This window comes from Leucoraja erinacea, chromosome 12 (genome assembly GCF_028641065.1).
Source record: "Leucoraja erinacea ecotype New England chromosome 12, Leri_hhj_1, whole genome shotgun sequence".
NCBI lineage: Eukaryota > Metazoa > Chordata > Chondrichthyes > Rajiformes > Rajidae > Leucoraja > Leucoraja erinaceus.
The window spans coordinates 21,329,465-21,345,562 of record NC_073388.1 but is presented as its reverse complement, the minus strand read 5'-3'; the positions used below and the strand labels follow the sequence as shown (position 1 = coordinate 21,345,562).

The 16,098-nt window shown below is 42.9% G+C and overlaps 1 protein-coding gene across 1 annotated transcript in view; it reads right to left on the bottom strand.

The window, feature by feature from the left end:
• The window catches only part of LOC129702148 (sushi repeat-containing protein SRPX2-like), a 52,345-nt gene extending 36,615 nt beyond the window's left edge, over positions 1-15,730 (bottom strand). The window contains 2 exon segments of the mRNA XM_055643760.1: positions 14,946-15,087; positions 15,338-15,730. Coding sequence (XP_055499735.1) covers positions 14,946-15,015 — 70 coding nt within the window. The 5' untranslated portion in view covers positions 15,016-15,087; positions 15,338-15,730.
• Positions 15,731-16,098: the final 368 nt, after the last annotated feature.

The window sequence follows — 16,098 nt, the reverse complement described above, 5'->3', positions numbered from 1 at the left end:
GTGGCCATTACCGTAAATCTCTGAGTTCGAATCAGGGCAAACTCGGGAGAGCTCTTGGAATGAACTCGTACCGTGGGACAGGGCTTTAAGTACAAATCATTGATATTTCACTAGTTGGAAAATGATTTAGGATGTCAAGGACAGGGGAGACTTTACTTGCATCTGTTTCTGGTTAAAATTCTGACTGTAACAAAGATTTAATATATGTTGTTTGTCTTCCGAAAATAGTTCAAGATGCAGAGGACTACACAAAATTGCAAGGCAAGATATGAAGTTTATGCTGACTTCAAGCTTCTACAAAACCAGTTGCTCCAAGTCCTGGCTGCATTCACAGGCATTCCTCTCATTTCAGTATAACTCGGTGAATGAAAAGAGTACATATGGTAGGAAAAGCTGTAAGATTGAGGATGGCTGGAGGGGAGAAGACCATTCATTGCAAAATCAAATCTATTCATGGTGTTGAGGGTGCAATTTACCTAATTAAATTTCATTAAGGAATAATTTGTGAGACATCTGTGTTTCCATGAGATGAATCTCACGGAAATCTGCCAGTGGTACTGCTCGAACTGCAAACTCAGATCAGGAGAAGGTCCACTTTACCAGCAGTTGGCAAGATAATCATGGCAATGTATTTTTATACCTCTGTTTTCGTTTTAGATGGAAATGGAAATATTTCCAACATCCAACAGTAAGCTTTTGTTTTGTGGATAAAAACATTTACTATTGAAAGTGATCCAACCACATTTCATTCTCTCTTGGCAATAAATAGCAGTGGGAGTGCACATGATTTCCAGGTGGCTGCAAGGTGCCAAAAACTAGATTGCTATGAGCCCACATTTCTGGGCCCATAATAGTTCAATGTTATCCAACATTTTTTTTCCGGCCCCAACCTCTGCAAGGCTAGACTCATTATGCTACAATTATTGCTCTGCTTCGCAGCCAAATTAAAGGTAAATCAACTAATTCACTGTCTATCCTAATGCATGAAAGACACCTGGTAATCTGACAATAACCATGTTGCTTTCAGTTTGTGATAGAACATTCTGAAAGCTGCACTTAGAAACTGCCACAGTACCACAGGTTATTCGTGCCCTCGCATTAAGCATCATAACAACTTTTTGGAAATATACCAAAATAAAGGACACCACACTAAAAACATTTCCAAAATAACTTTATAAAGACTGCCATGTTCCATATAAAACCCTCAAATTTAAATCCTTCAGTTTAACTAAAAATACACTGTGAGAAGATATTAAAGGGATAAGATGAGCTTCTGACATATGTAAAAGTTTAGAAGTGGCTACTCGGAGATACAAGGAAGTGCAGATGCCGAAATCTTGAGTAAAACACAAAGTCCTGGATGCACTCTGTGGGACAGGCAGCATCTGTAGAAGGAAGGAACTGACAAAGTTATGGGCCGGGACCTTACTTCAGGTTTGGACCCTACATCAGAGAGGTGGCTACTCTTTTCTACAATGGTGAGATGACTTGCCTAGACAGATGCTCTTCTTTGGTCCCCCAAGGACTTCTTAGGGTGAAAGACGTATGGTTTGAATTTTAAGACAAGATTGAAATTGATTACTATTGTGCAACCATAGTCTGAAGCTTCCTTGGAATCCCCTGGTACTTTGACACAATGCAACAGGGACTTACAATCAAAGTTATATCCCAGTGTTTCATCAACTGTACGAGGCTTATTCATTTTAAACTTCACCTTCATCATTCACAGTATGTCAAATGGTTTACATTGATATTCCTCTGCAATTTTATTGCCATTTTGTTTTCCTCTTCTTTTGAGAGGTTAATTAAGCAAGCTACTTTGATGGTGGTTTAGCTTTGTGTACTTAGATTGAAGAAATTGTGCAACAATGACTTAACAACTCATCTATAAATATTAGCCCCCAAATACTTGGAAGCTATATCCAAGTATTTAATCAAAATGTTAATCACACATGCGCACAAAACAACAACACTTTAATTTGAAAGCAAAAAATTGATCCTGGAAATCTGAAATAAAAGCAGAAAATGTCAAGGATATTCAGCAGGTCAGATAACAATTGTGCTCAGGTCACAACATTTCATCAGAACTGGATAAGGGGAAATCAACTTGCATTCACATTCAAAGATGGAATGAGCTGGAGAAACAAAATGGATGTCTGTGTTATCCAAGTGCCCCATTTGTTTCAGGGGTGTCAAGTTTTAGTTTAATTTTGGCATACAGCATTGGAAAAGGACCTTTGACCCACCGAGTCCACATTGGTTATCCCACTTCATGCTAGAGACAATTTTTACAAAGGCCAATTAACCTATAAACCTGCATGTGTTTGGGATGTGGGAGGAAACCGGAGCACCCGGAGAAAACCACCGCAGTCACACGGAGAATGTGCAAACTCCACACAGACAGCACCCGAGGTCAGGATCGAACCCGGGTATCTGGCATTGTGGGGCAGCAGCTCGATAACTGAAACAACTGTGCTGCCCAGGACATTCCGCATGTTCTACCATCTCATTGGATCACAATTGATCTCTAATTCAATTTCATCAGCTCAAAAGGTCTATTCCACTCAGTCTTGAAGGTTCAAGCTGCAGCAGTGTCCACAATTTTGGGATAGAACTTCTGATTTCTAGTAGAGTCTGAATCAATTTAATTTTGAAATGTTAGGAAATTAATTCCATGTGTTAACTATCAATGGCACAATAGCATTTGCTATTAGGAACTTAAGAATTCCTCATTCATTACTTTTTTGGCAGGAATGCTGAGGTGACACAGTGAACAGGAATGCTGAGGTGACTCAGTAGATGCTTGCTAACCAGTGCATTTCAGCAAAAGGAACTGTTTTCCTCAAGAGACAGTTTGATAAATTGAATAATGACTTCCACAGACTTAAAGATGGCCATCTGATATTTTCATCATGACAACATCACAAACTTGAAAATTATTGCTTTTATATTTTTCAGTATTCTATAATGTGTTCACATAAAAAAAGGTAAATTACAATGGTTCTCAGATGTCTGCTTTCCCTGAAGAAAGTATAGTTGATAAACCTATACCAGAATTGTTGGAGATAAATCCCCGGTGATATTTGTGACTGAATTAGTGAAAAAAATCCATTCGCGAGAACAGTAAATAGTTTTGAATGATAGATTCTTTGGATAGTGTGTATTTGGCAGAGAACAACTAAGTATTACCCAACAACAATGATACATAAATTGTGATTGGTTGTAAGGAAAAGTTAAAATATTGAGAAATGACTAATAGTTACCAGATGTTTTACTAATGTTTCCTGAATATTACAATCTCTGAATGTGAACTTTGGTGAAAAGGGGATGATGTTACTTTCATTTAAAAAAACGTGTTTTAAATTTACAGTTTAATTTTCTTAATCTGATTTAACAAATTGCAATGATAAATTAGTGGTATGTGACATAAAACATTTAGATCTTTCACATGCATGGGTAATTGAGGTTCAGTGACACAAACGAAGTGTAACATGGCTCTTCAGTCAACTAGTCCATGCTGATCCCTCCAAACCTTTCCTGTCCGTGAACTGGCCCACGTGCCTTTTGAATGTCGTAATTGAATCGGCTTTTAGCACGTCCACTGGCAGCTCATTCCATCTATGCACAACTCAGTGTGAAAACGTTGTCCCTCAAGCACCTTTAAAACATGCCCCTCGCACCTTACGCCATGCCCTCAGGTTTTGGGCTCCTTATCCTGGGGAAAAGATTGTGACTATTTACCTAATCTGTGCCCCTCATGATTTTATAAAACTCATAACCTCTTAAACTTCTCCACCGGGTGGCCAGCATCTCGTGTGTTTTTTCTACTTTTTTGTTATTTTTAGTGTGTCTAAATGTATGTTTTAATGTTTCTTGGTATGCCTGATGTGGGGGGTGAATAGGGGGAAACCGTTTCCAGTCACTTACCTCGATGGAGATTTTTCCGTGTTGCGTCTTCGTCCCCCTTACGGCCTAACAACTGGATTGGTGCAGCTTCTCCAGAGAGGAGACTGATCCAGGGCTTCAAGCAGCAAGCGCGGTACGGATTTACCATCGCGGAGCAGGCGATGGCATTCTTTGCTGAGGATCGCCAGTGTTGGAGCTCCGACCGCGGGTGCCTGTTGACTTTAACATCATGGAGCAGCGGTCTGTGGATCTTCTAGCCGCGGGGCCTGTGAGCTTTAACATCGTGAAGCCACAGTCTCCGGTAAGAAGCGGCGGAACTTCAAGCCGCGGAATGTGTTCCAATCCGTCCCGACGTCGGAGTTTCGATCATCCCGATGAAAGGGCCTGAACATCTGTAGTGGCAATTGCGAGGGTTCAAGCCCCGACCACGGGTGAACAAAGGAGGAAGATGACTGAACTTTATTGCCTTCCATCACCGTGAAGAATGCTGATTCCACTGTGGTGGATGTTTATGTAAATTCTATTGTGTATTGTGTTCTTTTTACTTGTATGGCTGTATGCTTAACTCAGATATCACTGTATCTTCATTGGTTATTGTGACAATAAATGTGACAATAAGAGGTGCAGGAGTAGGCCATTCGGCCCTTCAAGCCATTCAATGTGATCATAGCTGATCATCCACAATCAGTAACCCGTTCCTGCCTTCTCCCCATATCCCCTGACTGCTATCTTCAAGAGCCCTATCTAGCTCTCTCGTGAAAGTATCCAGAGAACTGGCCTCCACCACCCTCTGAGGCAGAAAATTCCACAGACTCACAACTCTCTGTGTGAAAAAGTGTTTCCTCATCTCCTTCTAAATGGCTTACCCCTTATTCTTAAATGGTGGCCCCTGGTTCTGGACTCCCCTAACATTAGTGGGGGAGTGTCCAAACCCTTAATGATCTTATATGTTTCAATAAGATCCCCTCCCAGCCTTCTAAATTCCAGGGTATACAAGCCCAGCCGCTCCATTCTATCAGCATATGAGAGTCCCGCCATCCCGGGAATTAGCTTTGTGAACCTACACTGCATTTCCTCAATAGCAAGAATGTCCTTCCTCAAATTTGGAGACCAAAACTGCACACAATACACCAGGTATGGTCTAACTAGGACCCTGTACAACTGCAGAAGGTCCTCTTTGTTCCTATACTCAACTCCTCTTGTTATGAAGGCCAACATATAATTCTCTTCCTTCACTGCCTGATGTACCAGCATGCTTACTTTCATTGACTGATGAACAAGGACCCCCAGATCCTGTTGTACTTCCCCTTTTCCCAACTTGACACCATTTAGATAATAATCTTCCTTCCTGTTTTTGCTACCAAAGTGGATAACCTCACATTTATCCACATTAATCTGCATCTGCCATGCATCTGCCCATTCACCCAACCTATCCAAGTCACCCTGCATTCTCAAAGCATCCTCCTCAAAGTTCACACTGCCACCCAGCTTTGTGTCATCTGCAAATTTGCTAATGTTACTTGTAATCCCTTCATATAAATCATTAATATATATTGTAAATAGCTGCGGTCCCAGCACCGAGCCTTGCGGTACCACACTAGTCACTGCCTGCCATTCTGAAATGGACCCGTTAATCCCTACTCTTTGTATCCTGTCTGCCAACCAATTTTCTATCCATGTCAGTACTCTACCCCCAATACCATGTGCCCTTTTTTGCCCACAAATCTCCTGTGTGGGACCTTATCAAATACTTTCTGAAAGTCCAGGTACACTACACCACTGGCTCTCCTGTGTCCATTTGCCTGGTTACATCCACAAAAAATTCCAGAAGATTAGTCAAGCATGATTCCCCCTTCGTAAATCCATGCTGACTCGGACCGATCTTGTTACTGCGATCCAAATGTGCCACTATTTCATCTTTTATTATTGACTCCAGCATCTTCCCCACCACTGATGTCAGGCTTACTGGCCTATAATTCCCTGTTTTCTCTATCCCGCCTTTCTTAAAAAATGGGATAACATTAGCTACCCTCCAATCCACAGGAACTGATCCTGAATCTATAGAACATTGGAAAATGATCATCAATGCATCCACGATTTCTAGGGCCACTTCCTTAAGTACCCTGGGATGCAGACCATCAGGCCCTGGGGATTTATTAGTCTTCAGTCCCATCAGTTTACCCAACACCATTTCCTGCCAAATTGGATTTCCTTCAGTTCCTCCGTCACCCCAGATCCTCTGACTAGTACATCAGGAAGATCGTTTGTGGCCTCCTTAGTGAAGACAGATCCAAAGTACCTGTTCAACTCATCTGCCATTTTCTTGTTCCTTAAAGCCCATCTAGCCTCTCCTAACAACTGACAGCCTCCAATTTAGGTAACATCTTTGTAAATCTTCTTTGCACCCTTTCCAGTTTAATGACATTCCTTTTCCAGGGTAGCAGAAATATATTTATGACGGAGAGCAAGGAAGGAGGGTTTCTTTAAACTGCGTCTATCTGCATTTTAATGCAAGGGGCCTGACGGGTAAGGCAGAGGAGCTTAGGGCATGGATAGGTACGAGCGACTGGAATGTTGTAGCCATGACTGAAACCTGGTTAAGGGAGGGGCAGGACTGGCGGCTCAATGTTCTGGGGTACAGGAGCTTCAGGAGAGACAGGGGTGTGGGAAAAAGAGGAGAGGGGGTTGCATTGCTGGTTAAGGAGGATATCACGGCAGTGATCAGAGGTGACATTACGGACAGTTCACCTAGTGAGGCTATATCGGCGCAGCTGAGGAACAAGAAAGGGATTATCACCTTGTTGGGGGTGTACTACAGATCCCCAAATAGTCAACGGGAATTAGAAGAACAAATGTGCCAGGAGATTGCAGGCAGCTGCAGGCCAAATAAGGTTGTTGTAGTAGGGGATTTTAACTTTCTTAATATAGACTGGGAAAATCATAGTGTGAAAGGTTTAAATGGGGTGCAATTCCTCAAAGGTGTTGGGGAGGCTGGGACTTTCCCATCATTTCAGAGACAGTTGGACAGGTACATGGATAGGACAAGTTTGGAGGGATATGGACCAAGCGCAGGCAAGTGGGACTAGTGTCGCTGGGACATTGTTGGCCGGTGTGGGCAAGGTTGGGCTGAGGGGCCTGTTTCCACACTGTATCACTCTATGACTGTGACTATGATCTTCACAGTAAGATCGTCAAGAGGTATTTCCGGACTAAGCTGGAGTCTTGAGGCAATGGCATAGATTATCCGCAGATTGTGGTATGGCCAGCACGCGATAAGGGGCTGTAGAGCAATGGTGGGTGGTATTGCTGACAATGATTGGACTCCCTGATGAACTTAGTGCATTCTACACCCACTTTGAACAGATGGTCAGTGGTGGAAGGCCACCCATCTAGCTCATCGTGGGTGTGCCTGTACCAACGGTTACTGAGGCAGACACAATGTGAACTTTCGTGAGAGAGAATCTGCAGAAAGCAACTGGTCCGTATATGGTGCCCCTGGCCGCATCCTCAGGAACTGTGCAGATCAGCTGGCATATTTAACCTCTCACTACTTCACAGACATATTTAACCTCTCACTACTCCTGAGATCCCCACCTGCTTCAAAAAGACCACCACCACCACCGTGCCAAAGTAAGGTAAGGTAGCATGCCTCATTGACTACTGTCCAGTGGTCTTCGACATACACAATCATGAGGTGACTGGTGATGGTGCACATTAACTCCAGCCTTCCAGCCAGTCTTGATCCACTGCAGTTTGCTGACTGTTGTAACTGGTCCAAAACAGATGCCCTCACCCTAGCCCTAAACTCATCTCTGGAACACCAAGACAACAAGGTCTCCTATGCTCCTATTTATCAACCCTACCTCAACACCATAATGTCATCAAAACACATCTCCAAACACCAAGACCCAGGTATCAACTCCCTCCTACTGTCACCGGATCCTCGACTTTGAGCCACAGACCTCAGTGAGGATGGGTGACATGTCCTCCACAATAACACTCTACACTGGTGTCCCACAAGGATGCATTTTCAGTCTTCTACTACCTTTAAACTCAAGACTGTATGATCAAATTCAGCTCTAATTTTGTCTATTGCTGTGATGGGCCACATCTTGAACAATGACTAGACGGGAATACAGTAAGGAGACTGAGACCATAGTGACATGGTATCTGGACAATAATCTCTCCCTCAATGTCAGCAAGACAAAGGAGCTAGTTATTGACCAGGAAGTATGGTGGAGTATATGCCCCAATTAGTATCAGTGATGCAGATGTGGAAATAGTTGAAAGCTTTAAGTTCTTTGGCATTAATATCACTAATGATCTGTCATCTACCAACCACAACGATGCAAAACCACTAAGGTACACCAATGCCGTTACTTTCTAGGGAGACTGCGGAAATTCTGCATGGGTACAGTGGCTTTTACAAACTTCTAGAGATGCACCATTGGAAGCATATTGTTGGGTTGCATTGCAGCCTGGTTTGTGAATGGTTCTGCCCAAGATTATAAAAAATTGCAGAGAGTTGTAGATGTAGCCCAGTCCATCACACAAACCAGACTTAGCACCATTAACTCCAACTACACTTCACACTGTATTGGAAAGGCAGCCAATGTAATCAAAGACTTGTCCTATCTCAGTTATTCCTTCTCCTTGCTTCCGAGTGGTAATAAGTACAAAAGCTTGAAAGCAAGCAACACCCTTCTGTTATTAGGCTTCTGAAAAGCCCTTTCATAAGCTAGGGTACTGTTTGATTACCCAATTATGGACATTGAATTTTGTCTAAGGAACTGATGTGCTACAAAGCCGAGAACTATACTCTGCACTCTGTATCTTCCCTTTGCTACTATATCTATTATACTTGAGTTTGAACAGATTGTATATGTGTATGGTATATCTGATCTGTCCAGATAGCATGCAAAACAAAACTTTTCACTATACCGCTGTACACACGACAATAATAAACCTACACCAGTACTGTATACAGTACCCCAAATGAGACTTCACACTTTCTGCACAGCTGCAATACGGTATTCCAATTCCATTACTCCATACCCTGACCGATGATGGTAAATGTGCCAAATGCCTTCTTCGCAACCTTGTATACCTCTTCACCACTTTCAAGGAATTATGCACCTGCACCCTTCGATCTCTATATTACAACACCCCTGAGGACCCTACCCCTTCGTGCTTGGTTCGGATTGCCAAAATGCACCACTCCCATTTTCCTGAATTCAATTTAGAATAGAATAGAATAGTTTCTTTATTGTCATTGTAACATGAACCATGTACAACGAAATTTAAAAATGTCAGCCAGTCAGTGCACCATTCAAACATTTCTAAAAGCTAACGATACATACAAGATAAAATATTAAAAGATAAACAACTAAAATAAATATCACGAAAATAGCACGCATAAACACCCAACCCTCCATCCTTCTGTCGATTTCACAGTGTACCACAGTCCCTTAGTTTGTCTCGCCCCTGCGTTCCTTGGCGGCTACATTTAGTGCTTTTATAGCAGTGGGGTAAAAACTGTTTTTTAGTCTGTTCGTCCTTGTCCTTGTAGATCTGTACCGTCTGCCTGACGGCAACAGTTCAAACAGGGAGTGTCCGGGGTGGGAAATGTCCTTTATGATACTCTGGGATTTTTTGATGCAGCGGGAACTGTGTAAGTCCTCCAAGGTAAGAAGAGGGCAGCCAACAATCCTCTGGGCGTTGTCAATGGCCCTCTGGAGCGCTTTCCTCTGAGCCGCTGTGCAGCTGGTGTACCACACGCATACACAGTACGTTAGTATGCTCTCAATGGAGCACCGATAAAAGGACAGCAGCAGTCTCTGAGTGATGTTATTCTTCCTGAGCACCCTCAGGAAGTGCAGTCTCTGCTGGACCTTTTTCAGCAGCGCAGTGGTGTTCACGCTCCACGTCAGGTACTCCTCAATATGGATTCCCAGGAAGCGGAAATCCGCCACCCTCTCCACACAGTCCCCTCTGATAATCAATGGTACCATGTCCGTTTTATTCTTCCTAGAGTCTATTATTAATTCCTTTGTCTTTAAGGTGTTGAGGAGCAGGTTATTTTCTTCACACCACACTGTCAGCTGCTCCACCTCATCCCGGTAGGCGTACTCGTCCCCCCCGGAGATGAGTCCCACCACCGTAGTGTCATCCGCAAATTTGACAATGGTGTTGCTGTGGTGGGCGGGGGTGCAGTCATGTGTGTAGATGGTGTAGAGCAGGGGGCTCAGTACGCAGCCCTGTGGAGAGCCGGTACTGAGGCTGAGGGCCGTGGATGTATGATGGCCCACTCTGACTCTCTGGCTGCGACCCGACAGGAAGCTATTTATCCACGTACAGGTGGAGTGTGGAAGTCCCAAGTCCCACAGTTTGTCCACCAGTTTGTGGGGAAGGATGGTATTAAAAGCAGAGCTGTAGTCCACAAAGAGCTTCGGGGCAGGAGTGATGTGATATGACCCCGGACCAGTTTTTCAAAACACTTCATCACCACTGGTGTGAGTGCGACTGGCCGGTAGTCGTTGAGGCTGGAGATGTTGGTTTTTTTGGGCAAGGGGACTATGGTGGAGGACTTCAGACAGGGTGGAACAGTGGACTGGGCCAGAGACTGGTTAAAAATCCTCGTACAGACTCCAGCCAGCTGGTCTGCGCAGTCCTTCAACACGCGTCCAGAGACGCCGTCAGGTCCAGTAGCCTTCCTTGGATTGATGGCCCGCAGCGTGCGCCTCACCTCATGCTCCTCTATCTTGAGGGTTAGGCTGCTGTGGACCATGTGCTGTGATGTGGCTGTCTCGGGTGGCTCCACTTCAAAGCGAGCAAAGAAGTGGTTCAGCTCCTCTGCCAGCGAGGCGTCACCTTCAACAGCTCCAAGGTTGGTCTTATAGTTGGTGAGATACTGGATCCCCTGCCACACCTGCCTGCTGTTATTACTGTCCAGGTGGTCCTCTATCTTCCTCCTGTAGTTTGATTTGACCTCTCTGATGCCTCTCTTCAGGTTAGCTCGGGCCGTGCTGTATAAAGTCCTATCGCCAGACCTAAAAGCGGTGTTCCTCTCTTTCAACAGCCGCTGGACCTCCCGGGTCATCCAGGGCTTCTGGTTGGGGTAGACCCAGATGCGTTTGTCCACTGTGACCGTGTCCATGCAGTTTTTAATGTAACACAGAACACTGTCTGTGAACACCTCATGGTCCCGGTGTTCAAACACCTCCCAGTTGGTCCTGTCGAAACAGTCCTGCAGCTGCTGAGAAGCACCATCAGGCCAGGTTGTGATGGTCTTTGTGATAGTAGGAGCGGTTTTCCTGAGGGGGGCATATGCAGGAATTAAGAGCAGGGACATATGGTCAGACTGGCCCAGGTGTGGTAGTGGTCTAGCCCTGTAGCCCAGCTTGATGTTGGAGTAGACCTTGTCCAGGGTGTTAGCTCCTCTTGTAGCACATTTAACATGATGGTAGAATTTGGGCGGCATTTTCTTCAAGTCCGCGTGATTAAAGTCCCCTGCTATGATGTGAACACCGTCAGGATATATGCTCTGTTGACTGCTAATGCTACCATACAAATGACCGATAGCCGAGTTAGCATTAGCATCCGGTGGTATGTACACAGCAGTTATCATGACAATGGTAAACTCTCTAGGGAGATAAATGGGCCTGCATTTAACAGTCACATACTCCAGGTTCGGGGAGCAGTGACTGTCCACAATCACTGTGTTTGTACACCAGGTGTTGTTCACGTACACACAGAGCCCTCCACCTCTGCTCTTACCAGAGTCTCTTGTCCTGTCATGACGCTGTGCTGTGTAGCCTGCTAGCTCGAGTCCGGAATGAAAGAATGAAGCCAGGTCTCCATGATCAACAGGATACTGCTGTCCTTCACGACGTTGTTTGCTGCAGTCTGTAGCCTCAGTTCATCCATCTTGTTAGCGAGGGATCTGGCGTTCGTTAGAAACAGGCTGGGAAGCGGTGGTTTCAGTGGCTGCCTCCGTAGCCTCGCTAGCGCGCCGGCCCTGCAGCCTCGCTTTTGCCTTCTATCTCAGCGCCGTCTTCGCCTCCTCCCCGCGGGGATGGTGATCCACGGAGAGTCGGGGCTCCTTGCTAATTTGGCATTCCTTGTCTCATTGGTCTAGTTAATCAAGATCCTTTTGTAACCTGGTAAATCAGTTAACCAGCAATGTAGATAAGGCTAGGTAAAGACACTAAGTGAATGCATAAGAACATGCTAGATAATTAAATATAATGTATACAAATGTGAGGTTTGGTAGAAAAAATAGAAAGGCAGAAGTTTTTTAATGGCAAGAGATTGATGTTTCGGGGATCTTGGGTGTTCTTGCACATGGTAATGGAGCTGAACAAGTATGCCACGGTTTTACTTATCACAGAAAGAAATGCATGTGTTTCTAGCAAAACCATTTGAGTAAGCCCAAAGTGCTGGAGCAACTCAATGAGTCAGGCAGCATCTGTGGAGGGAAATGGACAGGCAACATTTCATTTCAGAACACTTCTCTCGACTGCAGAGGGGTTCTAACGCAGAACACTGCCTGTCCATTTCCCTCTACAGATATTATCTGACCCACTGAGTTCCTCCAATACTTTATTTTTTGCTCAAGATTCCAGTAGCTGCAGTCTCCCATGTCTCAAATGCAACCGAGTGTTCCCAAAGCTGAAGACTTGCATGAACTAGGAGATCTACAATCTACTGAGGACCAGAAGTGTGGCGCTCAAATGGCAATCGCGAGCCATTCAAGATGTCCAGGTATGATCTCCAGCAGGATATTAATACAGAGGTACTGCCAGACTAAATTGGAGTCTCAGATGGACAATCAGCAACTGTGTTTGCCATCACTTCCTACAGATGAAAACAAGTAGTGCAAGTGACAGCGACACATCATTCCCAGACAAGCTCAATGCTTTCTATGATCGCATTGAAAGGGTGTACCACGATGTATCTTCATGGGCCTCAAAATTTGTAGACAACTCTGTGATCTTTCTCCAAGGTCAACATCAGAATATCCTTCATGAGCGTGAACCTTTGGAAAGATCTGGCCCTGACAGTGTACCTGGCTGCCATCTCAAACTCCATAATTCACTGATTTTGTCCTTAAATCTTGAGTTGAATTGTCATTGTCTTTTTTTGGAAAAAAAAATTGTAGGTTAATTAATTGGTTTCTCTAAATTGCCCCTAATGAAATAACCTAGTGTGAATGGGTGACTGATGGACTGCTGGACCCTAGGGGCCCTTTCTTTGTTGTATCTCTAAACTAAAATAAATCCTTGTTAAAGACACCCTATACACATTGATTTACAATTCTTCCAAACTGTTATCTGTCAATCAATGGTGGCGCAGCGGTAGAGTTGCTGCCTTACAGCGAATGCAGCACCAGAGACCCGGGTTCGATCCTGACTACGGGTGCTGTCTGTACGTAGTTTGTACGTTCTCCCCGTCATCTGTGTGAGTTTTCTCCAAGATCTTCGGTTTCCTCCCACACTCCAAAGACGTACAGGTTTGTAGGTTAATTGGCTTGGTAAATGTAAAAATTGTCCCTAGTGTGTGAAGGATAGTGTTAATGTGTGGGGATCGCTGGTCGGCGCAGACCCGGTGCGCCGAACGGCCTGTTTCCGCACTGAATCTCTAAACTAAACTAAACTAAAAACAGATAAATATTCTGAAATCAAATGCTGTTTATCTTTTAGACCAAACGCATATTTTTGTCTTTCATTTTCCTATATGGTGCAATCTCCTTTTTGGCAATTGGTGCCTTTTTTTTAAATTCATTAGTCCTTTCCAGTTTTATAACCTCAATAAATTTCAGCTGTGTTAAATCAAAAATATTTTACAGCTAACTTTTTAATTAATTACCCTGTGGCAACTCATCAAACTGGAGATGAATGGAAAAGTATAAAATCATAAGGAACCATACAAGACAGAAAAATACTGGCAATTCTATCAATCAAATTAAAATTTTATATATAATTATTCTAATAAGCACATGTTTTTATTTAGCAAGAATTCCATATCATTCGTGTTAGTGTCAGTTGGGAGTGAGGAAAAGAGGGAAATAAAAGGAGTGAGTGAAAAATAAAACTTCTCAAAGTACCAAGGCTATGATTTGTCAAAGAAATGTTCACACATCTGCAGTGGAATTCAACACTTCAATAAGATCCATGTCACATCAACATTCCACCCTATCTCCCCCATTCCAAGCAGGCTTGCTGTCCCAGACTCCACAAGGAAACCTCAGGCCTTTACTCAAGATCCCGTCCACACCAGCTAGAAGACCACTGGTACATTTTGCTCCTTCCTCATCAGACTTCTCTTGTAGTAAGCTGCATTCCTCAGATCCCAGCAAATGTGCCGGGTGTGCCTGATTTCCAACATAAATATACAAATAGCTAATTGTTGGAACAAGATGAGGCCCAGCGTGTATCATTTGCTGGGGCTCTACCTCCAAATTTGCTGGGCCTCTGCGTTTACATCCACTGGGAGTAAAATTCAAGCCTTTTATCTCATTCCATGTCCCATGGAGAAGTCAGCTAATTGAAGGTGAAGGAAAATATTATTTCTACCATGAGGGCAATTCTAGGATAGGAATAAACTGTTAAAAAAAACCATTTCCACAGTAAAGAGTACTCACAGATAAAATTATTTGCTTTATATTGAGTTTTATAAATGACCTGTAATATTATTCCTCAAGAAAGCAGTTTTACTTTTTTCCCTATAAACGTCTGCAAAATGTATTCTATGAGAATGCATGTTTAATTCCCACTCCGTAGTTAGTTAAGCTCAATAAGTGTGGAGTATGATGGTGAGAAGTTGCGGTTGGATAGGGGAGAAATTGTTGTTGCTGCACCCAAATATTAGGACCCCAAAAATGGCTTATTATATGTGACATGATAGAACTATTGTCAACTCTGGAACTTCAGAGGAATCAGTGGATTCATCAAAAATGAAAGAAAATTAGACCTGTGGTGACAATAGTCTGATGTGCATTGTCTCAATGTAGGGTAAAATGACAAAGTATATTTTCTTACCTTCATATCCAAATTTATACCCAGCAGCTGCTCTCACAGTTAGAGTGAACAAAAAAAATAGCCTCCTCATGTCTAGCTGTGAAGCAAATGTGTCGCTTCAAATTTGTCTATAGCTTCTGGAAAAGCTGCTGATGTTTTATATCTAGGAATGAGATCAAGAAAATAATTCAGCTGCGCCATACGATTCATATTACTTTGATCACAAATAATATGTAGAGCAGTCAAAAAGGATAATACACAAATTGTCAACAGAATTTTCTTTAAACTTCAGTCACCACGACTGAAATTATTCATAAGCTTAATTTTACACTGCAAATGAAAATATGTAAAACCTTAAAGAAGCTTCTCTTAACAGTTTTAGTTAATTCAAGGTCAGAAAAAGTATTAATTACCTTTAGCATATGTTTCCATGCTACCGTACCATAAAAATTCCAACTCTGAAGTTTATAGTATGTGGAAAAGCAAGGAAGCTTGCGAGAGGAACTTATGACATCATTCTGTTGCGCTCAGTAAATGACTTGTAGCAGCCCCTTAAAGCTACACTGTCCATTCACAAAAAAAAAATGTCTGGCAGTAACTTACATTACACTGAAGAGTTCCTATAACAGTTTGCAAAATAAAAATTACATTGGATGTGAATCATATCCTTCTCCCAAAATATTGCTACATGAATTTAAATGAGAGCAGCTTTACTGGAAAAAAAATGCAAGGTCCGGTAAAGTTTAATAAAATGTTCAAAGTCTTCTGTCTTGAGGAAAGTCTAAGTTAATTTACATGTTGTATACTTCACATCAACATAGGATATATCTATTCAAAATTTGTATTTTATTCCTTGAACAGTAAAATTATGAGGTAGTTAATAAATGCAATAATCTCCACAATGATAATTAATTCTGAAAGCTTTTGTCTACTAGTTGTAATATGATTGTGCATTATGAAGTAGTTGGTATGGTTACAGACTGTCTGCCACCACAAAAACTGAACCTAAATAGGTTCATTGTTTGACACTGTGGCATGTATGTCCCAGTCAGGAAATCATTGAGTCCAGACTCTTTGAGAAGACATTAACACAATCTGTTGAGACCGTCCTTCGGAAAAAGACATTAAACCATTTTGATGGTTTGCATGGATTTTAGAGGGTTACTGATCTATT